A 23,623-nucleotide genomic window follows, 5' to 3' on the forward strand; every position below is an offset into this window, starting at 1 on the left:
ATCACTAAGGCTATACAGCCACAAGCTTTCATAAACTAATGTTTGTCTGTTAAAGTAGCCGTAAGGGCTAAGTGTATTTTGCCCCTAAAGGTGAGTAGGGCCATTTACTTGAAATTTGAATTGCAATGTGAGTGCTAATGTTGTTTGTTTGTATGTGCCCTGCGATTGGCTGGCAACCAGTTCAAGGTGTACCCCGCCTCCTGCCCAATGACAGCTGGGATAGGCTCCAGCACGCCCGCGACCCTAGTGAGGAGAAGCGGCTCGGAAAATGGGTGGATGGATGAATGTGGGAAAGTGGATTTATGAAACAATAAAGAGAAGCTAAGAAGCTAAGAAGTCCATCCATCCATTTTCAACACCGCTTATCCTGGTTCGGGTCGCGGGGCGCTGGAGCCTACCCCAGCTGACTTCGGGCGAAAGGCAGACTACACCCTGAACTGGTCGCCAGTCAGTCGCAGGGCACAGCTGCAGAAGCCATATCAATGAATGTACATACTAAACGCTAACATAAAATACTAAACACTATCAAATGTCTGTGAGACAACTTCTTAAAAGAATTTTTTTTGACATTTCTAAACATAAGCAAGCATAAGCATAAACCACTTAAGTACTTTTGGTTATCCAATACCTTATTTTTTCAATTATCTTACTTTCTAGTTATAGGAAGGGTAAAATTGCATTCTCAAACATTTTACACCAAGTACTCACTTTTTTGCCCTTCAAGTACCACCATCATGACCAACATTAAAATACAGTGGTGTAGTAGCCTCAAGTATTCCTGAAAAAAATTATTTATTTAATTTTACACAAAATGTATTCCTAAAATCTAGTATTGTTTATTATTGTAAGCCAGTGTATCATTATGCATAGTTTGAACAATAACGCTGCACTTAAAAAAAAAAAAAAAACTGTGCTTAATGATTCATTTACAATAAAAATCTATTGCATGTTTTAAAAAAACAATTGTTAAAAAAAGTTATTCATTAAATGCCAATGTATTGAACAAAAAAGTTAAATACAACTGACCTGTAAGTACAAATAATATAATATCTTTAATAATAGAGGATCACTCAAATAATTAATTCTGGGCACACATTAAGATGTTTTAAATGATAATGTACATGACATTTGCTAAATATCACTGATTTATAGCCTGTCCTTGAAGCAGACGGCTGGCTGGAGGTTAAATGTCGAAGCTGCAGGCTGTCAGGAACTTCGGTCCAAGTTCATGTCACAGTGAAAGATTTAAAAAAGGATACACATGTGACCATTGTGCTCAAATATATTTATTAAAATGCAATTTAGTCAATAAAATTATAGCGGTGAAAAGTTAATTCAAAAATTGTTTGTCAATTGCCAGTAGTTATCAGTGTAAAATGAGTTTAGCTACAATCAGACAGCCAAATCGCCATGGCAGATGTGTCTTTTAAGACTATATACATGCACACTAAGAGTGAGGGTGTCTTCAAAACAAAACAAAACCCCCCAAAAATTAACTTACAACCTGAGAATTATTAAAACAATCAGTGTGGCCAAAGGCATAATTTGTGGTCTTGTCATAAAGACATGATTATTATTCTTTGGTAATCATGAAAAGTGAGTACTTAGGCCTCATCTGGAGAGGCGGGTACGTTGGCGAGAGCTGGGATGAGCTTCGTGTACACGTCGATGCCTTTCAGGAAGATGCGCTCGTTCAGATATTCATTGTGGTCGTGCAGCAGGATGGGCGTCTGGTTCATCGGGGAGAAACCAATGGCAGGAATCCCCACCTAAAAGACATACAGTACAAGCAGTTGACAAAAAGTGACAGTAAACAAATAAAAAAATAAAACTTTGGTAGAACAGTCAAAAGACAGAAAGTAAATACTCACAGCTCGGATGAAACGGCTGTCTGTAGCAGCAGGAAATATCTCCTTTTCCAGAGTCATATCCCTGCAGAGCAACATTTTCAACACATGATAACAAGGGTCAAATTTTACCAACTGTATTTTGGGTAGGTTATGAAGGTGCCTAGATATATCATACCACTTTTTGGCACCCAACCACAGAGGTGTGGTAGGGAGGAATTATTTAATTTCCCTCATGGGATGAATAAAGTATCTATCCATCTAAATATTGCAGTTTGTGGAAGCACATGACCCCTCATCCCTGCATATGAGTTTTGTGGCTTTTTGTGACACTTATTCATAATTTTTCTATGAGAACATTTCGAAATTCAAACAAATGGGAACAGATTGTGTTCAACATTAGAGGCGCCACTGTTTTGTATGGTATGGCTGATAGGCGATGATGTCACGTATGACTTTGCTCAGGTTAGCGCAAAAAAGATTCCAAGTAAAAACAGATGACAGGTAATGTAAAAATGCCCTTTAAAAGTTTGATTTTTAAAAAATGATCGCAAACAGGGAAACATTACATAGAAGTCCAGTTTAAATCTCCTCAACATTGTTAACTAATCCAGACAAATGAGGCTAATTGTGAATTTCCAGGTGTGTTTTCCAAGATGAATGACTAGATTTAAGGTCTCAGGGAAAGGGGTACCTAAAAGGAATTAAATTCCTGAGGTGCACCTTTAAAAGGGCTGATCTTGCCTGACATTAACATGAGTAATTTCAAAGTGTTATAATGGTGTGTTTGGTGGTCGTATATTGTGTGTGTGTGTGTGTGTGTGTGTGTGTACACAAAGGGTGTGAGCCAGGCGGGGATGTGTTGGGGTGAAAATAAAACTCACATTTCTCTGCAGGCTTGAGTGAAGGCACTCCACCAGGGATCACTCTCTTGCGTGGACGTAATGTTCTGGTTCATGTGTTTCTGCACAAAATAATAACAGTCAACTGACCCCTCAGCAAGCAGCAGTAATCAATCTGAGCAGGGGCAAGCGCTAACCTGAGCAAAGTCATACGTGACATCATCGCCTGCTTCCTTACACCACCCCTTAATCACCTTCTCAAATTCCTGATGTAGAAAAGCAAGGTGAGGATTCATTTGAAGTGGAACAATAACACAACTCCACCAGCATACGTAACCACTCACCTGTAGATTTACTGTTGGCGGGATCCTCAGGTCAAAGCTAACGTCCATTTCAGCTGGAATGACATTGTAGGCCACACCCCCTTTCACCATAGTCATATTCACTGTGGTGACATCACCGAGCGTGAAACACTGGCTGGTGTTTAGCCTGGAATTGACCAAAATAACGAGGATGATACACTAAACGGCACACCGACTCCTTTTCATTTCGGACCATTGAAGTACAGTGTTGTGCCGCTATATCACGGTTCACCTACCACGGCCCCGCTACATGACAGATTTTTTTGTCTACCTCGGTTTATAGCGACCCTTTTTTGTACTTACAGTACCGTAACAGTGGTACCTTGAATAATGAGTTTAATTTGTTCTGTGACCACGCTCGTAACTCAAAAGGTTTGATTTTCTGAAATCATTTTCCCCCATAGAAATGAATGGAAATTAGAGGTGCAAGGATTATTCGACAACTAATCGATTGTCAATTTATCGTATCGATTAATCGTTCAGAAAACCTTGTTTAACTTCAAATCCTCTTGAGTTCAGCCTCTCAAGAGTAAATAATAATTATATTATCATAATAAAGTAGACTGATTATCTTTGTGTTGCATCAAAATAAGACATTTTCAAAAATCTTTTTTTTTTACTTTAGAAAACAATGATCAACATTTTTGCTTATTTTAGTTATGGAACAAAACCAGTAATTGAATCGTAATCAATTTATGTTTGTACATTTTCTGCACTGTCAATTTGAAATGTCCTGTTTTTAAATAAAGGGACGCAAATTTTTTAATCCAAATCATCAATTAATCGAAAAAAAAAAAAAATAATCGACAGAATAATCAATTATTAACGGTTCCCTTTCATCCCTAAACAATATCATGCAAACCAGATTAGAGGAAATTAAAGATTATCAAAATTAAATGGAAAAACAGTGATGAATTAAACAAAAATGTTGATTATTGTTTTCCAAAAATAAAAGATGTTTGCAAACGTTTTTTTATTTTTTAATATGATCTCTTTATTATACATTTTCAGCTATAGCGGGGGGCGGGGGTTATGGAATGCATCTCCAGTGACGAAAGTTGGTTCACTCTACAGTAGAAATTAAGCGGTAAAGATAAGTACCGCAAGTATAACCACAAAATTAAATATTCTTCCACTCTCACCTGTGTTTCTCCTTCTCTCTGAAACCCAGGAAAGAGTTGATGATGTGGCGCTGTAAGAAAGAGACAAAGGACCAGCGATGTGCTCGTTTGTTCAGACAAACAGCAACACAAAACTCAAGAAACTCACCAGCTTCTCAGCCGCCGTGTTCTCCACAAACCTCGAGCCATGACCGGGACTGCCCGGACAGTGGATGGTAATCCCTGGAAAGAGGACAACGAAACACTGTTTTGAGTTAACATCAACTTGATCAAGTTGAAATTATTCCTTTTGATTAATAAGGTTTCATTTTATACTCACACCAGGGATTCCTTTCCCCATAAAAGACAGTGAATGCATTACCGGGGTTGGCCAGACCTAAAGAGCACATATGGAGTATAAACTATAAACTAGTAGTGTACTATTAATAGATCTACCGCAACAGCACTGTACAACTGGACCAAGCACTTCCTCAGAGTATCAGAACCGCCCAGTAGCGCCTGTCCATTGCACCCTCTGCCCTATTTAATTGATGCATGTTTATTTCTGAGAGAAATTATTATTATTTGTTTTTTAAAGTTTACTTTTCTTAAACTTTTTTTTGTAATTATTATAATAGAGATGGATGTTCTCATCATCTCATTTTTAAATTAGCTGACAATAAAATCCAAGAAGAAGAGCAATAATAGCGGAATAATGGGAAAGAGTTGGAGGCTAAGGACAAAAGGGAAGGAAGCTTTTTTAATGATTATTACATCACATTTTAAATTGTTTTGTGATAAAGCCATTTGGCTTAATGGGAGACTGAAATTGGTTATGTAGCCTATGGCAAACAAGTTGCTTTAATTATCTCTTACAATATACACTTCATATAGTCATTTAATCAAGTATTTCAACGGTACTAAGGGAGTGGGTGTTACAAATTGAAAATTGGGTCAGTGTCTTTCATAATGTAGTCATACAGTATATCACTGCATGTAATAGTAGTAATAGAGTTCACTTATACAATACGTTTCGTTGAAAGCACAAATTTTTCAAGAGTGGGGAAACCATTGAGCTCACAATAATAATAGTAAAATGTCATTGGCTTCAAATACTAAAACTACAACTAGCATAGATAAAAAGATGATTGAAGATCAAAGGTTAAAAAAAAATAAAATAAAAATAAAAAAAGTACCAGGGGGAACTGACAGCACACACCTACGTGCCGAAATTCAGCACCATCATGACACACTGACCGGTTTATTTCAAATAGATAACTGAGCACTCTCATAGGGTTTAAGATTGTGTTGTTTACTGTGTTATCCATTTACCTTCATCCAGGGCAAAGCCAATGTTTAATTTCTGGAACTCTGGATGCCTCACAAATGTTTCCATGCCTTTCTCCCCTCCAACCTCTTCATCTACAACACCAAAAGAAATAACCATCAAAATGGTCAAATTCAAACGCTTTTCATTTGAAGACACAATTCATATTATGTGGTTATCATGAGGGTACGAGAACCAGGCGGTTTATTATTATTCAGTTGAATTCATCTCCTATGGGGGGGTGGGCCTCAACATTGTATGTACACGCATGTGTTTTAGGGGTCCCGAACACGACACCACACAAAACATACTCGGTAACGCCACATGGAAAGTTTGAAAAAAATGTGCCCCTTAAATACGTCAGTGATACTAAATTATCAAGTGTTTTGACTACACCTAATGTGGGTTTAAAAGTCTGATGATTATTTTGAGGGTCTGTCCACCACTGCTTACTTCTTTAATTGTTGTTGCATTGTATTGGCATTGAACTCCACTGTATCCCGCTAAAAGGTGTCATCTCATGTATACTTTACAAAACACATGATGTGCCGTATGTGTATTCCACTGGAAACTGCTACCACAGTTTTAAACATTGCAAAATTGATTTGTTTTAAGTGTCAATTAAACATTGATTATCTTTTGATTGTGGCAGTTGTTCACACACCTCTTGTCTTGGATTTTACTGATTCAAACCATCAGAAGAAAAAAAAAGTACTACTGTAGACATTAACCTACAGCAAATATGCAGTTATCTGAGTTTAAGTTTCAACTGGACCTACATGTAGGACAAACCTCTAACCACAATAATGAGAAAAGTGTCAATCGAGTAGTTTGAATAAGTCTAATTGGAGGGCTGAACTAAATCCAAGGAAAGACGTTATGGAATCACTTACCAGGAACAAACATTAAGTGCACAGTCCGCAACAATGTCTGGCCCTCGGCTTTTAGCCGTCTCACAGCCTGAATGTACCTGCAGAGAGAAGACAAGTCTGAACAGGAAGTCTGCAGGATGCATTGTTCTCATAGTTTACAAGAACAGAAGAAGAATATGGATTCTGTTTATTGTGTAGAAGAGAGGCTTGTTATACTCACTGTATTGTCACACATTTCATGTCCTGCGAGCCGCGGCCATAAATGTGGCCCTCTACATCTTTGAACGCACTGAAAGCGTCATATTTCCAGTGCTCCTAGAGAGGAGAATGACAGATCTGTATTTGTATAGTCTAACAAAAGAAATAGGCAAAGTTTGATCCATCCATCCATTTTGTTTGCAACGCTTGTCCTCATTCAGGTTGAGGGTGAGAGGCGAGGTAGACCCTGGACTGGTCGCCAGTCAATCGCAGGGCACAAGCAGACACACAATTCAAATTCACAGCGACATGAAGCCGCATAAGAAAGCAGGAGCCGAGATTCAAACCATGAACCACAGAACTGTGAGGCACACGCGCTAACCGCTATTATACTGCCAGCGAGGGGCGTCGTACCTGGAAAACTGGAACAACATCAGTGTGGGAATTCAATAACAGAGATTTTAAGTTGGGGTTCGTCCCTTGCCACGTCAAGATGGACACAACTCTGCCTGGACAAACCTGCCGAGAGAAACAAACTATAAAGTCTCCATGAAGGAATTTGTGTAGGCATCTGAAAATATAACTACAATGACTGACAATTGGGGGAAATTACAAACCCTTTACTGGATTCATTGCTAGGAGTTTATATGAATTTTAGTTCCCAAAAAATATGATGTCTAATTCTGGCATTTAGTCCTGCAGCTGAAAAGCTTGGAAGGTACCCAAGCTGAAGGAATGCAAAAGTTCTGAAGTGCTAACAATGATGCTCTGAGGAACCTCAGTCCATCCAATTTCTATCCTGTGTTACTGAACTATACTACATTACTTCTCACCCTCACCCTGTTTACTTTGTGTTTCTATTCTACGGTGGCACATTAAATTGTCAAAACAAATTTTCTAATTGTGGGAAAGAAAGTTTCCTAACACCTAAACATAGGAACGCACCTCTATCTTCTTCATGGGCAGTCCAAGTTCCCCTGCGATTCTGTCCAGAAACCTCAGAGCAGCATCTGTAAATGAGTAATTTGAAGGAAGAACAAGGTGTTTTACAACTTGCTTAAAGACAAAAAGCTAGATTTGTGCTGTATTCATGTTTTAAACTATCAATATAGGCACAACTCAATTGGATTTACGCCACAGGCATCCGGTTTTAAGGAATGATCCCTCCCACTTCTTCTGGTCCGTTTCTCTCTATGTAAAATGACTGAATTATTTACAATTCACTGCATTTTACACTCAAACAAAGTAAGTATATGTATTGTATTAGTAGAGTATATGTTGCAGTAGTAAGCAGATGTGTGCGTGTCGTGATCCTGACAAGGTACGACGGAGACCTTGGATGAATGACGACGATGATGGTCGCCATGTAAAAAGTCACTAAACAATACGCGCCCATGACTGTCGTGCCATCCGCTCAGTCAGTGTCACTCACAGTGCTTGTATATCAGTACATAAATACATTATTATTTTGCTCTCAAAAGCCATTCCTAAATGTTGTTTTGCTGTCATATAAGAAGAAACACCTGTCCTGACGTTAGCGGTCTCTAAAGCAAATAATATTAGTGTCAAAGTCACTGTTCTGCTTGATATGTTTCTTTTTACCAAAAGCTAGTTTTCTTTGGTTTTGGGGAGAAACTGCTGTATTTTGTCAACCCAACCTACAGGATGTTCTATTGCTGATTACTTAAAATGGGAAAAAAGGAAGTCTAACTTAACTAATCCTGGGTAGGGTTGCGGGGCATTGGAGCCTATCCCAGCAGACTTCTGGCGAAAGGCGGACTACACCCTGAACTGGTCGCCTGTCAGTCGCAGGGCACATATAGACACGGACAACCATTCGCACTCACATTCGCAGTCAGTCACTGAGTAGGAACGGAACCCACGTTGCCCGCACCAAAGTCAGGCAAGTGTACCACTACACCATCAGTGACCATTTCAGAAAACTAATTAACAAAAGCCAAAAGACTTTCAGAAAACGAGCAAAAGTTGAAACAATTGTTTTGTACTTCCCAGCCACCGTATTATACAGTATAACTGGGCAAGAAAAGAAGCCATTTCAACGTGAAATCTATAACCTGTTTAATACCACAGCATGTTTATACAGGTAGACTCATATGACTCTGTATACTTGTGTGCTCTACTGAGCATAGTTTCTTTTTTTACTGAAGCTATTTTAAACTAACTGTCCAAATACAGAGAGGGAGAAAGTGAAATGTGCGCAGGTCTTCACGTTACACACACACACACACACACACACATATATATATATATATCGCCCCCGCCCACCCAATATTGTACAGCCCTAATATATCATCATAGAAAAAACATTCTGTGGGTCTTATATAAATGAAAACACTCTAAACAGCTGTCAATTTGGGGTTGGCTGCCCTGAACGTGATTGAGTCAATGACTGTGTGTTGAGCATTTTAACGGGATACAAAGTTAACACGAGCTGTCCATGCACTAACTAGGCCTACTTTACATTGTTGCAAGTGGAACGCTTTATTAAAATATTTACAAAAATGTGAGGGGTGTACTCACTTTTGTGACATACTGTATACAGACCATGCACTGTGAAGTGCATTTATTATTTATTTATTTTAACTAACGTTAATGTACTAGTTTTATTATACATACTGTACAAGTATATAACATCATTCTAACCAAGCATTGTTAATGCTGCTCTTATATTGGATCTCACTGTATGATCCCCACCCAGTATGTGTTCAAATAATGCTTCAAGTCTGTTGGGGGACAAGTTAAAGCTCACCATAGTCTGGCTCTGGGTGGACGGTCCTGAGGCGGAGATACTCTCGAAAGAGGCTGACAGAAGGCTCTTCTCCCTCGGGAGACATTTGTCCACCTGCTACCCCTGGGCCGTGTTCCTTGTCAGGTAGCATGGTGACGTCCTGTGGTACAATGTGGATGGTGCCAGCCCGTCCCAGCTAAATGCGCTAGCAATGTCGTCGACAGGCCGAGTTTAAATTGAACGACGCGCGACGTCTTTGGGTGGCCTCCAAATTGGTTTCATCTATAATTGTTTGAAAGTCAACACAAGTACTCACCGTGCTGCCTCCCTCTCAATTAACCGCCGATAACCTTTTTCTAGAAAACAATAATAAAAAAAAACAAGTTAGACACTAACCCGCACTTAGATTTGAGTCACGTTTGATTTCAGCATTACGGTAAAAGCCGCCGGTAAAGCCATTTCAAAATAAAATCCAACATTGATGAGTCATAATTCCCGATTTCATTGTTCAAAAAAAACATCCTTCTAATTACATCCTGGATGAAATTGAAGACATTATTGTGATTCCCAAGTCGAATTTCAGGAGAATAAAACCCACTGAATGAAATGATGATAGCTAACAGCAGATACAAGGAACTACTACTGCACGGTGTACGGTCAATTTCTTCTTCCTAAATGTATATATTCTTCTGTAGATGTAGAGATTCTTCAAAGTGTGCATGGTGTGAGCGGTCTCTAGTGGTACGCAAAATAATCAGTGTATTAAGTACAAACATTTACATTTCAAGTATGGAAAACAATCATACATGTAATTAAGCTGGGAGATAGGCACACGTCCTGTTTAAACTTTTTCAAATCCAGTACAGTACATTTTTTACTTTTCATTCAAGTCTGTGGTGGTGCTTAGTGTAATTTTTAAAAGAAAAAAAAAAAAAAAGGGAGAAAGATTGACTGATCTAGAGTATCTACCAAAAAAATAAAAAATTGAATCCCTGAAATACTCAGGATGAATATGCAACACAGGGTTATTGTGTCCTATTGTGGTGTGACATAATTAACCAACCCGTATTTTTTTTTCCTTCCTGAAATTAATAATAAGTAACATGTACAATTGCTCTGGTATAAAATGTGTAATACCACAGTACTGTCCTATATAAGGTAGTGGGTAAAAATGTTTTTATTTCAAAATCATCCCCAAATTCCCACAGACGGTTTATCCATCCATCCATCCATCCATCCATCCATCCATTTTCTGAGCCGCTTCTCCTCACTAGGGTCGCGGGCATGCTGGAGCCAATCCCAGCTATCATCGGGCAGGAGGCGGGGTACACCCTGAACTGGTTGCCAGCCAATCGCAGGACACACATAAACAAACAACCATTCGCACTCACATTCACACCTAGGGTCAATTTAGAGACTTCAATTAACCTACCCTGCATGTTTTTGGGATGTGGGAGGAAACCGGAGCGCCCGGAGAAAACCCACCCAGGCACGGGGAGAACATGCAAACTCCACACAGGCGGGGCCGGGGATTGAACCCCGGTCCTCAGAACTGTGAGGCAGACCCTCTAACCAGTCAATCACCGTGCCGCCCAGACGGTTTATCGTAGGTTGTAATCTGGCACAATACAAATTTCTCTTGAACGTTTCTAAAGCGAGGCTTTTTATATCCACTGTATAATCCAGTCATAGTTGTTTCCCTTTGCATCTTTGAAAACACTATTTCCAGTGCACGTGGAGAAGACAAAGACATCACGTTTTTTTTTTGCAAGCTCAGTGTTAGATAAATTGTAGAAGTTATCATTTATTTGCTTAGCTTGCATTAGTATAATGGACAATTTTAGATGTCTCGCCTTCAAAAAGAAGACTCAGCATCATCCGATGGAAGGCCGCCTGGACCAAGGACGTGATCGGATGTGGTCGGGTCGTGACAGGTGTTGGTTCAATATTATGTGTTGTGTCTTATTACTTAGAAGAAGACACAACCCATCGAAATGAAGCATTAATCAAATCCACTATACTGTACATTTAAAACACTGCTGATGCAACTGAGTCCTACAAGTGCTAGTGTATAATTTGGAAATGTTCATCATTCATAGCTGCTGAAGTTGAAGCCGTTTCTAATATTGCAGTTACCTTATTTAGCTACACGAGGGGCATACTCCCATTAACAGCCCCACATCGTGGATTACGTTGCCCCTCTGTAATGCCCCTCTTTACAGTTTCCTGTAAAATGTATCTGCTGACACAGCAGAATGACAACCGGGGCAGTCAGAAAGTTCTGTTTGAGTGGAAATTCATGTCAATTATTCATCCAGCCTTTAACAACCACACCACCTCCAGGCCCTCTAAAGTAACGGACACGATCGCCGCCATTACCCATGTAAATGTCAATGTTGTCTCAAGTGAAAGAAGAAGAAGACAGCTTGGAGGAAGTCAGTGATTGCAGACAAAGCATCAGGTCCCGTGACTTTGCATATGTAGCATGATTGATTTAACAGACTTGTTGTAATCCCTTAGGCCTTATCTATGTAAAACACGTCTACAAATGCTCAGTAAAATACTTAAAAAACAAAAACAAAAACAAACAAAAAACGCTTGTTTATGCACTTCAGTGTAAATTAAAAAGCAGGCAGACTTACATACGTTAAAATTGTGCACACAGTCACTGCAAATACAGTATATCAGATGGTACTTTATTATAATATACATAAACATGTTTTTAAATATGAACTTCCTCCAATTTTCCATTGCAGAGCATATGTTTTGCTTTTTTCATATTTTGCGCCCAGCTGGAATCGTTGAAATGAAAAGTGACCACAAGCTTTTCCCAGCACATACACCTGCTGCTGCTACATTTTGCATATTTACAGCAATCAACTCCCATGTCACCTACAAAAATGGCAACAATAATGCAAACTCAATACCTTTTGTTGTTTGCATGCAAATAGAAATATCACTGTAAAAGTAGGGGCTTATTGCACACATTGTTTCATGAAGATGAATAAATTATACATTAGAAATCTATTCCATTACTTCAGTTTTAACCATATTATATAGCTTCTAATTATTGTCTCATGAAAATGATAACATTTTGTAAACCTAATTTGCACAAGCAATCTCACTTAACTCATGCCAGGCACACTCACGTCCCTGGTCATTTTTTCCTGTCCATCTTTGGCGCAGCACATCTCACTTTATCTTGCCGAGGAAGTCGATCAGGCCTTGGTGAAAGGCGCCAGGTTTGTCCATGTAGCACGCGTGGCGAGCTCCGTCCAGCTTGAGCACAGCGTGATGAGGAAGCTGGGCCAGGTTCTTGTGGGACTGGGCGCCCAGATTAGTGTCAAGGGCCCCGAACACGATGAGAGTGGGAGTCTGAAGTGTACATTGCAGTGTCAAAATATGACTCTTGTTGGTTAACTTTGCATAAATACGAGTATTCAACCTTTTTTTTAATACCAAATTGATGATTGATTTTGATGACAAATGTACAGCGTCATGAATAAGTATTTGCCCCCTCCTTGAATTTTTGATGTCATGCCACAGCATTTCAACTGGATTCATATCCGGACTTTTACTAGGCCACTCCAAAATTGTCCAAATTGCTGGTTCTTGTTTGGATCGTTGACCTGCTGCAGAACCCAAGTGTGCTTCAGTTTAAGGTCACAAAGTGATGGCTGAAAATTCTCTAAGGATTTTCTGGTAATGTGCTGAATTCATGGGTCCATCAATCAAGTTGTTCAGGTTCTGAAGAAGAAAAGCATCCCCAGACTATCAACCTACCACCACCATGTTTGACTGTTGCTTTGTTGTTTTTCTAAAATACTGTACAGTTGCCCCTTGCATGTTTGCGTTTCGGCATTCGCAGATTCACTTTTCCGCGGATGGTCTTTCAAATGTTTTTATTTTGTTTTAATATTTCTTTTTGGGTGCGCTTGTTGTTCCTGCTAAGCTTCCATTAACCCTACGGACCGGCACCTGTGTCCCGTGCCACTCCTGGAAAGGTTCACCACTGTTCCATGTTTTAACCATTTGTGGATAATGGCTTTCACTGTGGTTTGTTGGAGTCCTAAGGCTTTAGAAATGGCTTTGCAACCCTTTCCAGACTAATAGATGTCAATTACATTATTTCTCATCTCTCCTTGAATTTATTTGGATTATGGCATTTTTGTGCAGCTTTTGAGATCTTTTGGCCGACTTAATTTTGTCAGACAGGCTTTATTTAAGTGATCCAGCTGTGGAGGTAATCAGGCTTGGGTGGGGTCAGTGAAAATTAACTGATCCCCAAAAATGTGATTAATTCAGGATTTAACAAGGGGGGACATTTACTTTTTTTACATAAGGCCAGGTAGCTTTGAATAGTTTCTTTTTCCTTAATAAATAAAATCACCATTAAAAAAGTGCATTTTATCTTTACTTGGGTTATCTTTGTCTGAAATTCACATTTGTTAGATCATCTTAAACATTAAAGTGAGGAAAGTATGCAAAAAAAAATTATAATTTAGAAGGGGAGCAAATAGTTTTTCACGGCCATGTATATCTATCTGACAGTGTAAATGAAAACTGAGAATTTGTATCTTTGTAATGGCAGAATTTATGATTGGATATAAATAGATTGTGTTGCAGCATTTTCCCTCACCTGGATATTCTGATATTGTTGTGGTGTGTAACTGCGAGTACCAACTGGCGCAATGGGAACAAAGCCTCGCAGCTGTGCGCTGTTCTTCAGGAGGAACGGGATGGAGTAGTGTCCGCTCATGGAAGGGCTCACAAGCACCGCTGCCCTCACACCCAACGACTCCATGAACCTGGAGAGCAGGTCCACTCGACTCTGATCCGTTTTCAGGGCCCCTGAGTCAGGTGACTTACCATAACCTGAACAAAATTATTAAAAGAGAAATTACAGACATACTATATAAGTAATATTTAAATGTGAAAAAGATTTAGACCACACCCATTCCTGAAGTCATGCATGCAAAATACTTATTTCAAACCAAAAGAGGACACAATTGCTGAGCCAATATAGGGATCGCGTCTCACACTGTTACATCACTGTCAGGTTTTACAGTAATATAATAATCATTAATCACACGTATTGGCAAGACTGCTACAATGATATTTTAATTAAATTAGTGGTGTGCCATCACAATGAATTCTTTCAAACCAAGCATGTAGAATGAAAACCATGTACAGTATTGACTATCAATTCAGTAATCAGTATTTTGTGCATATTTATCTTAGCGTGTGTGTGTACTGATTTTTTTTTTTTTTTTTTAAATAGCCAACATGCACTTCAGTGGATCTTATTAGTACCTGGCAAGTCCATAGCTAGGGCCTGATATCCATTAGTTGCAAGTAGGGCCATGGTACCAAGTTCTTCCCAGGTTTTCGATGTGAAGGCCTGTCCATGCAGAAGCACCACTTGTAACCTGCAATAAGATAATGACATTGCATCTCAGGATCATGCGCACACACATCCGCCTTACTTTAATATTTTCATTTCTAATAGAGAGTTACAGAGAAGTTGGTAGATGTTACCCAGCCGCGCTCGTGCGAGCTCACCTGGGCAATATCTGTCGCCCAGCTCCGTCAATGGGTAAAGCTTCTCGGAAAAAGAGCGGCGGGTCCCCAGGCAGCTGTCCTGTGCGAACTGACACATTGACATTCGGAAGCGGAGGCGGGGATGTGGCCAAAAGCCCGAGTCTTTGTGCATTGAGGGATGGCTCCATGCTGCCCTGACGCATGGAAGGCAGCAGTAGGTACAGGAGTAAGGTGGCCAACAACACAATGCCCAGGACCGCCATACGATTCCGCAGGAAATTCATTTACTCAAGATGAACGACCTGGGAAAAGTGTGAAAAGTGAATTACATATATTATACATCTTATTCATACCAAATGTATTAATTGTGCCTGAACTGCAAAACAATTTTTAGATTAATATAAAGTAAATAAATGTTATTCATAAACCTGTATATAGAAGAGAATGCCAACATCCCAGAATAGTTTGCAATTACTTTTGCCCGAAAGTAAACGTTTCCAATATGAAAATGGTGCACTGCAGATTGAGGTTAACGCACACTGGACATTCCATGAGGTACACCTCTTGGACAATTCCTCCTTTACAAAAACAATAATGCATTTTTCTTTGATACTGTCAATTATTGTGTTTGTTCACAACTGAATAATAAGCATGAACTGTCTCTAATATTTTGGTTACCTACTTTAGCTAAATAAGAGGAAAAATATTAGGGCAAGCCCCAAGTATGACGCCGTGTATTTCCACACCACTGCAAACTACAACCGTGATAATAATCAGATTGTTAAATTAATACTTATATCCCACCCCAACCTCAAGTGGAAGAACGCGAATCTAAGCTAAGCATGCTATGTGTCTCAATTGGATGCTGAAATTACTTAGCAGAATCTGAATAAAACACATACCGAAACAGAGATAACACTGCAGGACACTCTTACAGACTAAAAGACGATGTTGTCTTCTTTCATCGTCATGTCTCCTGATTGAAGCTGGTCGGGTTAATGTAAGCTGTTTTTAAAGAGGCGTGACGTTGGTTAGCTTAGTATTCGACGCAAGACAAGGAGATGAAAATTAGTGCAGTTAGCCAACACTCGATGTCTACTTCGTAATGTTCGTAAACGAGGTCGTGCGCAGTAGTTTAGTTTGTAAATGAACGATAAAATAATTTGTTGCAGCTGCTGTCATACACGACCGCTGATAAATGTAAATTAGCTCTTTAAGACGTGTCATGTTAAAATGCTGGCTTCAAACCTTTGTTGCTTGACGGAAAACATTAAGTGCCGCACACAACAAATAGTGGCACGGGTAACGTCATTTCCGGTAAATAGCACCGCCTAAACATTAAAAGCATGCGTGTGAATTCCAAAGAATTTTTTAAAATATTTTTGTTTAGAAAAGACTATAAACAAGGGAAAAAAAGTGACTAGACTGGAATAGTGTCATTCATTTCCATATTGAGCGTGCATTTGACCTAAAACAAAGAAATACAGTTGAAACTAACATCCAAATGCGTTTTAATGTAAAAAACAAAACAAAAGTACCTGATGAAATAAGAACATTTAATATAGTCAGATACTGCATTAAAAACATGTAATCAAAAGTTTTTAACAATATATTTGAGCAAAATTAAACTTGCAAAACTCCCCCAAAACAATGTAAATACCAAATGAAAAAGACCATACACGACAATGCACTCTTCGAAGTCCCTGTACAAACTTTACGCAGCAGCCTCTAGCTCAACAGAAAACATGTTAAAGTGCAGAATTCCATCGTAAACATTCTGTTGCATCATAGCATTTGTGATATTCCATTTACCCCAACACATTCAGGTGGCTAAATACTCTTGCCAATTGGCATCGAGAATAAATACAGAATCTATTGTAGACATAAACTGTCCAGCTAGCTCGAGCTAACAATGACTAAACAAATATACTGTCTGTTGTATGATGATGTAGCTTCAATAGATGCTGTTGTCACAGCTGAATTTGCAGAAACCCAGTCAGGAAACATGCAAGCACTTAACTTGAAATGGAACACAAATGATACATGTACTACAATATAAAGTCAATAAAAAAGGTTTGTCAAATAAAAAAATATATATATTAAAAGAGATACTGAGTTTTTTCAAAGCAGGACTAGAGGATGCATTACTGTAAATTTCTTCTAAAGTCTCACAGCTCTGCAGGAAAGGATATATTCATCATTTAAAGGCTTCATAACTTTTACTTTCTTCCTCAAAATACATTTTCCTATGAAAAACTGAAAGGCATTTGGACTGTTACAAGACACTGTAAACCAATAGAAGGCTGAGATGAACACTGCATTAAAATCTTCATTAATGGCACCTGTAAACATAAAGAAACTATTGACTGCAACATCACATTTCTTTTATAAAACAGTACAGGTCCAGCCACATTGTATTGGAGAATTAATAATAACCACATATACAGCCATGTCATGATCAAGCTACAGTTTACCGTTTTTTTTTTTTAAACAAAGATAGAATTCAAGAAACAAAAATGTCGGCTGAAGTAGGAGAATAAGTTGGTGGGGGATGAGGCTAGGGGGCGGGGTGTTGGTTTCATGTTTCCATACAAGACAAAATGAAAATGCAGATGTGTTATGTAAAATGCTGAAAATATAATATTTTAGATAACTTTGTGAAAACATCTGTATAGTTTGTAATAATTTAGCACATTCTGGCACAATGAAATGTTCAGAATTTAGACAGTCAAAGTGATCGAGCAACATTCAAATGTGTTGACTCTCTGCAGCAATAAAACCATAAAAGTGCAGTTATTTTTACATACAATGCTTCCACTCCTGTTTCCAGTATTAAGAAATAAAACTAAAAAGAATATCAGTCTCACAAACACATTGTGGTCAAGAGAAAGTGTATCTCCGTCTGGAGGTCAAGGACAGCATGGATCATGTGGCCTGACAGGAATATATGGATTTTTAACAAAGTTACAAGCAGTTGCAAAACAAATGGCTGCAGAATCTGGTCCAGCAATTGGAGAGTTTCTCGTAAAGCTCGACTCATACTCGCATTACTCTGCTAGGAGGATGCTGGGCGGGCGAATGAAAAAGAAGACCATATTTTGAAAACCTGACTACTTTAGGAAGTGAACAATCTACTGCTGATTCAGCAACAGTATGATGCAATTTCATGTCAAACAGCCCAACTATTGTTGTTGTTTTGTGTTGTTGTTTGGCATAAGCAGTGAGTATTTTGGGTTGCTTCATTTCCTTACTGTAGCAGAGTGAGGAGTCCTAGTGGGAGTAAGAAGCAAAGCGACCATGTTCCGAGAACAGAGGGGGCTTTATTCTGCCCTTTGGCTCTCAGCGCACAGGCCTCCCCCTGGTAACCAGTGTAGCACTGGCACTGGAAGTGTTGACGGAAAAGAGCCAGCTCGGCCTCGCCAGGCTCGCCGCTCACCTTCAGACGGCCGCCCTGCCTGCTGAAGCTGTGCGTGGACGGGCTGAGGTGCAAATACGCGTCGTCGTCTGGTTGACTGCGCAGACAGCGGCCGTGCAGGTTGCACCGCGCCCGACTGCACTGTTGCGCCGCCGTGGACACGTTGAGCAGGTAGCGGCCCAGCGCTCCGTTGAGATAGTCTTTCAGGGCTGAGCAGCTGCTGTCGCTCGAGTAGGACGAGTCCCCCCAGAAGATGACTCCCTCCACTCCCAGTGCAATACTCTCACCGATGGTGGACACCAGATCTGTCTGTAAAACGCAGACACACACAGGTCACACGTTGGCTATTTAACAGCAAGGGCGCTCTGAAATGGGTCTAGCAGAACATTAGTGCAAACACAGCGGAACCTCAAAATTCTAATGCCCTAAAAGGTTGTACAATCTTGAAACCAACTTAAATGACATTTTCTTCAAAAATATCCATCCATCCATCCATTTTCTATAGGGCTTGCCCTCATTTGGGTCATAGGTGAGCTGCAGCCCATTTCGAGCGCCAGGTTACACCCTGGATTGGTTGTCAGACAATCGCAGGGCACATGTCAGAGAATGTTCCAGGTGTGGTGTCACAAACGACCTATTTCAAATCCAAACCAATCCAAGTGTTCCCCTTCAAAGTAATCCCCTTCGTGTCTAACGCAGTGATTCCCAATCACTTTTCCATGTGAGATCAAGTGTGCCGTGGCAGGTTCAATTTCCCTTAACTGGGTCACAAATAATGCATGTTTTTTTCATCTATCTATGCCAGTGACATATAGTAACAATTACATGCCTTACCACCAGATGGCAGAAGGTACATTTAACCTGCGTATCCACCTGTTGCCTTACATGCAACAGTATAACAGCTTTGTGCTCAACTAAACTGGCCCAGATTTCACACTAAGTAAATTTGTGAAGTGAGCTGAGACGAGATCAACATTATTTCAATACATAGTGGTGCCTTGCTACGAGCGTGGTCTCTGAACAAAATAAACTCGTATCTCAAGGCACCACTCTACATACTTTTTGTGACATTGATATTAGTGGTGTGCCGTGAGTTCGGAAAATGGTGGAGTGGCGTCTTCAGGTTGGGAATTAGATCCTGCCCCTAGAGGAGTCGTTCAGGTATCTCGGGGTCTTGTTCACGACTGAGGGAAGAATGGAGTGGGAGATAGGCGCAGCACATGCAGTGATGCGGACTCTATATCGGTCTGTCGTGGTGAAGGAGCTGAGCAGAAAGGCAAAGCTCTCAATATACCGTTTGATCTACGTTCCTACCCTCACCTATGGTCACGAGCTGTGGGTCATGACCGAAAGAACGATCACGGATACAAGCGTTTGAAATAAGTTTCCTCGGCAGGGTGTCTGGGCTCTCCCTTAAAGATAGGGTGAGAAGCTCGGTCATCTGGGAGGGGCTCAAAGTCGGGCCGCCGCTCCTCTGCATCGAGAGGAGCCAGATGAGGTGGCTCGGGCATCTGGTTAGGATGCCTCCCCGACGCCTCCCTTGTGAGATGTTCCGGGCACGACCCAGGACACACTGTGGAGACTATGTCTCTCAGGATACCCTCGAAAGAGCTGGACAAAGTGGCTGGGGAGAGGGCCTAAGTCTGGGCCTCTCTGCTTAGGTTGCTGCCCCCGCAATCCAACCACGAATAAGCAGAAGAAAATGGATGGATGGTGCGCCGTGAGATTTTTCGAAGTTGGGAAACATTGGTCAATATTGTTTAACTTCTATTTGAACTTGCATGACAGTTAAGAATGCTAAATTGTTAAAGTATTGCCTGTAAAGTTAACTACTGTTTTATGACAGTGCACACCTGACTGACAGCTAAACCTAATTCTGTAGTACTCGTGACTGTGATCTAACGTACTCCAACTGACCTCAGTGAGGAGGGCCATCTGACTGATGTAAGTAGGTCTGGTGTAAACGAAAACCGGGCGTGCCAATCCATCCCCAACAGACGCCAGGCGCATGGCTTCCTTCACCCTGTTCCGCACGAAGAGGCGCCCATAATGCGTGGAGCGCAGCACGGATCCCATGTATATTGAGGGGAAAAGCGCCGTGCACTCCATCCACAGCCAGTTGAGCTGGTCGTTACGGCCCATCTCTAGCGTAGGGCAGCGGCCCGTGTAGTTCTTCAGACCGTTCCTGTAGTCGTGGTTGTAGCAATCTGGAAACAAGTAGAAGCCCCACAGTTGATTGGGCCTCAAATTCTTTGCAAGTTTCAGCGTCTCCAGCATGAATTTACGAGCGGACAGCTCAAACTCCTGCTGGGCCACTTTTGCAACTTGCTCCTGGCTCCACGTTGGGTTCTTTTTAAGCACCATCTCCCGGGATTTACTTCGATAGATGTCTTTAGAATCCCAGTTCCTGATCCACAGTGGGCGCCACTCTTCCCAGTCAATAACAGCCAAACCTTTGGTCCCTGGCTCCCGTATGTATTTCTGCACACCCTCTGGCATCTTATCATAGTGTTCAGACAGGCTTGCAAGCTGCGGAAGGCCTCCGTTAACTGCAGTGCCATCACGCTCGTAATAAGGGTAAAGGCCAAGGCGCTCCTTGTAAAATATGGTCAGGTTTTGCCGGACGAAGCCCTCGTTGGGAGAGGCCACAATGTCAAACTGGTCCAAGGGTAAAGTGACACCATGCCTCGGGGCGCAGTCCTGCGTGGGGGCATTCCAAACCAGGAGAACCGGTGTCTGGGAATATAAAGGCCATTTTGTTTGCTTTGCATGGGTCACACACACACCCGCCCATGTTGTTACCACCGTCAGGATCAAGCAGTGTCGCCAGACAGCCTCCATGGCCAAAGCTCACCTTTTCTCCTGTGATTCTGCCAAAAACAACACACCAGTAATGCAAAAATACACCTTTTGTCCAGAACAGATTAGGGGGTACAGCAGACCCGTGCATATTCATAGTTCAGCATTTACAAATTCACCTATTCATTCACTTTTTTGTTATTTGGGTAAAATCTCACCTAATCACTATTTTTATCATTTTTGTTGGATAATACTGTTTACATATTGTATGTTTGTAAACGTTTAAAATCCTATGAGCCTCCCTCCAAGTGTTTTGGGATACAAGTTTGTGGTATATTTATAGTTTAAACGATTAATAAAGGCAATTTTAAACACTATTATGGGATAAATTTTCACTTTTTTGCGGTCAGGGTCGGTCCCTACTCCCCGCGAAAAGGGGGGGTCAACTGTATTTTTTAATTAATAAGCACTGTTATGACAAAACGTACATAAAATAATGGGACTTTGAATAATTATACAGCCGTTCGATCAATTAACCTTAATATGAAGATTGTTTTCCTTTTACTTGTAATTAAAAAGACTGGCGCAATTTCACGGAAGTATCAGTGTTACCCATCAACAGTCCACGAACGCATCAATCGCATTTGGGAGAATAGCTGTGGTTTAACACTTGGATGTTGGACTCCTTAAAAAAAATAAATAAATACTTTCAAGGTCCATATGTTCACTGCATATACATTAATTTTGACAGCTACTTTAGTTTCAAATGAACCGACAACCGAATTAAGTTTAGTTGCAAGCGTACTCTTTTCAAATGTGCTGAATAAGCTCAACGTGTGGCGTCCTCTTTTTGCCGTCAAGACCTCTTCAAGTTCCTTCTACTCACCGACTAATAAATTACTTTTCCACGGGACAGCCATGAGAAATACAAGTCAGTTCCAGTGCATAATAATAAAAATAAAACAATAAAAATCACACTTTGGACTGGGTGACGCAGAGCGCAGCAAGAGAGATAACCGGAACGTCGTTGTTCATTAACATACGAAATATTCCGACTACGAAACCGCAGGGGTTTCCAAATTGGTACAAATTAACGCTGCGGTCCTTTCCTCTCCATTTCGGATAAGAAAACGTTGTTTTGTTACATTTACAGTACATCTTTCTGCTAAATCACATTTTCTACTCAGATAAGGCAAAATTGGATCAATAATTGATAACACGAAGCTGCATGACCCCCCCCCCCCCCCTACAGCTCAAGTCAATCGTTGGTTCCTCAGTCGCTGCTCTCCATTGACTCCGCCGAAACGACTTCCGGCACGGAAAAAATAGCAGCCGTTGAATGGTTCCTACTATGCGCTTTTGCTTGACCAGCGAGCTATGATTCTTTTGTTTGTTTGAGCGTGATCCAATTTGTGTCATATTAAAGAGAAAATATTTAACTATCTACTAACTATATTATACAGTACTTTTTATTTAGCAAAACTGCATGGTTTAAGATCTACACCTCTATGAAGGAATATCATCAAAATACAAGCAATCAGTTATGGGTGGATAAAACAGAACTGCCTTGGCATAATAAATAATCTAAATCAGTGATTTTATGATAAAGTATATCTTAAAGTATCTTACCTCCCAGTCCAAGATCTGGAGAATGGCAATACAGCTATGTATTGTAGTTTCTGGAGTTGTGTCTTATAATATAATCAGTGCAGTCGTCTCCACTGGAGACATGAAATGAGTGAGGGTTGTTTGTAATCCACCTGTGGCTGTAGTTTAAATAGCCAGCAGACTCCGCCTCTGTTTGACTTGTTTTTTTCTCATATGAAGATTTGAAAGTTATCCAAAATACTTTACTCATTACTCCAGTGAAACATGTTATAACCCACCATTCAAAACTAAACATCTAAATGGTAACATGATGGCCAAAGCTTTCACGTCGACTATGATAACTGGGCAGTTTGTAGTGTAGAACTGCCAAGTAGTAATTAAATTGTCATTAGACGTTTGGTCCAGGGGTGTTTTGATGCTTTTTGCAGTATTGTTGACATAAACAGAATCCAGCAAATGCTGTGGCTCCGCTTATGAAGACACTTGCCCGTGAGATAAAAAGGTCAAAATTAATTTGAGAATCATTTTGAAGCAGCAATAAAATTGGATTGGATTTCAGCACAGCCCTATTCATCTCTTTATCCTTTAATGATAACAATATTGAGGAGCTTTGTAGAAAACATTTTCCCATGGAAAGAACATTAATGACCTTAGCTGATCTCTTCCTCTCCTTCGGCACGCACTCAAAACTGCCCTCAAGAAAATCGCTTGACCTAGCAATTTCCTTTGCAGGTGGGTAAGGTTTTAATCACCAGTAGAGGCCAGGAACATGAGTTTAGTTAGCTACATTTAATGCTGTTAAGGTGGCTTTAAGCCACTTGGACAACTGTTGCATGGGGATTTTTGGAAAGGTCACTTACACATACAATTGTGAAGATACTTAATAAAATAGTGCAACATTCAAGTTCACCTTTTATGTTGGGAAATGTAAATTAAATGAGTAACTATACATTCAAATATTCC

General features: G+C 40.3%; 3 protein-coding genes across 8 annotated transcripts; all 3 read right to left on the minus strand.

Moving 5' to 3' along the window:
* Positions 1–1,270: 1,270 nt before the first annotated feature.
* Positions 1,271–9,750, minus strand: LOC133483961 (aminoacylase-1A-like). The gene is made up of 14 exons (XM_061785889.1): positions 9,319–9,750; positions 7,494–7,558; positions 6,963–7,067; positions 6,571–6,665; positions 6,372–6,448; positions 5,484–5,573; positions 4,492–4,548; positions 4,321–4,394; positions 4,194–4,243; positions 3,034–3,178; positions 2,887–2,955; positions 2,732–2,811; positions 1,872–1,932; positions 1,271–1,769 (listed from the first exon to the last, which is right to left on the minus strand). Exons 1-14 carry the CDS (start codon positions 9,446–9,448, stop codon positions 1,605–1,607), a joined length of 1,263 nt encoding a protein of 420 aa, XP_061641873.1. The 5' UTR covers positions 9,449–9,750; the 3' UTR covers positions 1,271–1,604.
* Positions 9,751–11,972: 2,222 nt separating this feature from the next.
* abhd14a (abhydrolase domain containing 14A) lies at positions 11,973–16,127 on the minus strand. 4 transcript variants are annotated; one of them, XM_061784898.1, is made up of 5 exons: positions 16,087–16,127; positions 14,860–15,140; positions 14,611–14,726; positions 13,937–14,172; positions 11,973–12,672 (listed from the first exon to the last, which is right to left on the minus strand). In XM_061784898.1, exons 2-5 carry the CDS (start codon positions 15,120–15,122, stop codon positions 12,490–12,492), a joined length of 798 nt encoding a protein of 265 aa, XP_061640882.1. In that variant the 5' UTR covers positions 15,123–15,140; positions 16,087–16,127; the 3' UTR covers positions 11,973–12,489. The 4 variants fall into 4 exon arrangements, with proteins under 4 accessions (XP_061640882.1, XP_061640881.1, XP_061640880.1 ...); XM_061784897.1 differs by lacking the exon at positions 16,087–16,127 and adding an exon at positions 15,774–16,080; XM_061784896.1 differs by lacking the exon at positions 16,087–16,127 and adding an exon at positions 15,741–16,080.
* A 248-nt stretch (positions 16,128–16,375) lies between these two features.
* On the minus strand, positions 16,376–22,815 carry hyal2b (hyaluronidase 2b). Of its 3 annotated transcripts, XM_061784895.1 has the most exons (4): positions 22,682–22,815; positions 20,632–21,123; positions 20,171–20,460; positions 16,376–18,562 (listed from the first exon to the last, which is right to left on the minus strand). In XM_061784895.1, the coding sequence occupies exons 2-4, from the start codon at positions 21,092–21,094 to the stop codon at positions 18,086–18,088; spliced, it is 1,230 nt and encodes a 409-aa protein (XP_061640879.1). In that variant the 5' UTR covers positions 21,095–21,123; positions 22,682–22,815; the 3' UTR covers positions 16,376–18,085. The 3 variants fall into 3 exon arrangements, with proteins under 3 accessions (XP_061640879.1, XP_061640876.1, XP_061640878.1); XM_061784892.1 differs by having other exon boundaries at positions 20,171–21,123; XM_061784894.1 differs by lacking the exon at positions 22,682–22,815 and adding an exon at positions 21,939–22,335 and having other exon boundaries at positions 20,171–21,123.
* Between the last annotated feature and the right edge of the window lie 808 nt (positions 22,816–23,623).

This window comes from Phyllopteryx taeniolatus, chromosome 9, assembly GCF_024500385.1.
Source record: "Phyllopteryx taeniolatus isolate TA_2022b chromosome 9, UOR_Ptae_1.2, whole genome shotgun sequence".
Classification (NCBI taxonomy): domain Eukaryota; kingdom Metazoa; phylum Chordata; class Actinopteri; order Syngnathiformes; family Syngnathidae; genus Phyllopteryx; species Phyllopteryx taeniolatus.

Bases quoted from the DNA above. Each gene is read 5' to 3' on its own strand.
- LOC133483961 (XM_061785889.1), bottom strand. From the start codon at position 9,448: ATGCTACCTGACAAGGAACACGGCCCAGGGGTAGCAGGTGGACAAATG. The intron at 4,549-5,483 runs GTAAATGGATAA...TGTGCTCTTTAG, and splicing joins TGGCTTTGCCCTGGATGAAG to GTCTGGCCAACCCCGGTAAT. The intron at 2,956-3,033 runs GTGAGTGGTTAC...TTTCTACATCAG, and splicing joins CGCCAACAGTAAATCTACAG to GAATTTGAGAAGGTGATTAA.
- abhd14a (XM_061784898.1), bottom strand. From the start codon at position 15,122: ATGAATTTCCTGCGGAATCGTATGGCGGTCCTGGGCATTGTGTTGTTG. The intron at 14,727-14,859 runs GTGAGCTCGCAC...ATCTTATTGCAG, and splicing joins GGGCGACAGATATTGCCCAG to GTTACAAGTGGTGCTTCTGC. The intron at 12,673-13,936 runs GTGAGGGAAAAT...TGTACACTTCAG, and splicing joins AACAATATCAGAATATCCAG to ACTCCCACTCTCATCGTGTT.
- hyal2b (XM_061784892.1), bottom strand. From the start codon at position 21,094: ATGGAGGCTGTCTGGCGACACTGCTTGATCCTGACGGTGGTAACAACA. The intron at 18,563-20,170 runs GTCAGTTGGAGT...TGCGTTTTACAG, and splicing joins AGATGGCCCTCCTCACTGAG to ACAGATCTGGTGTCCACCAT.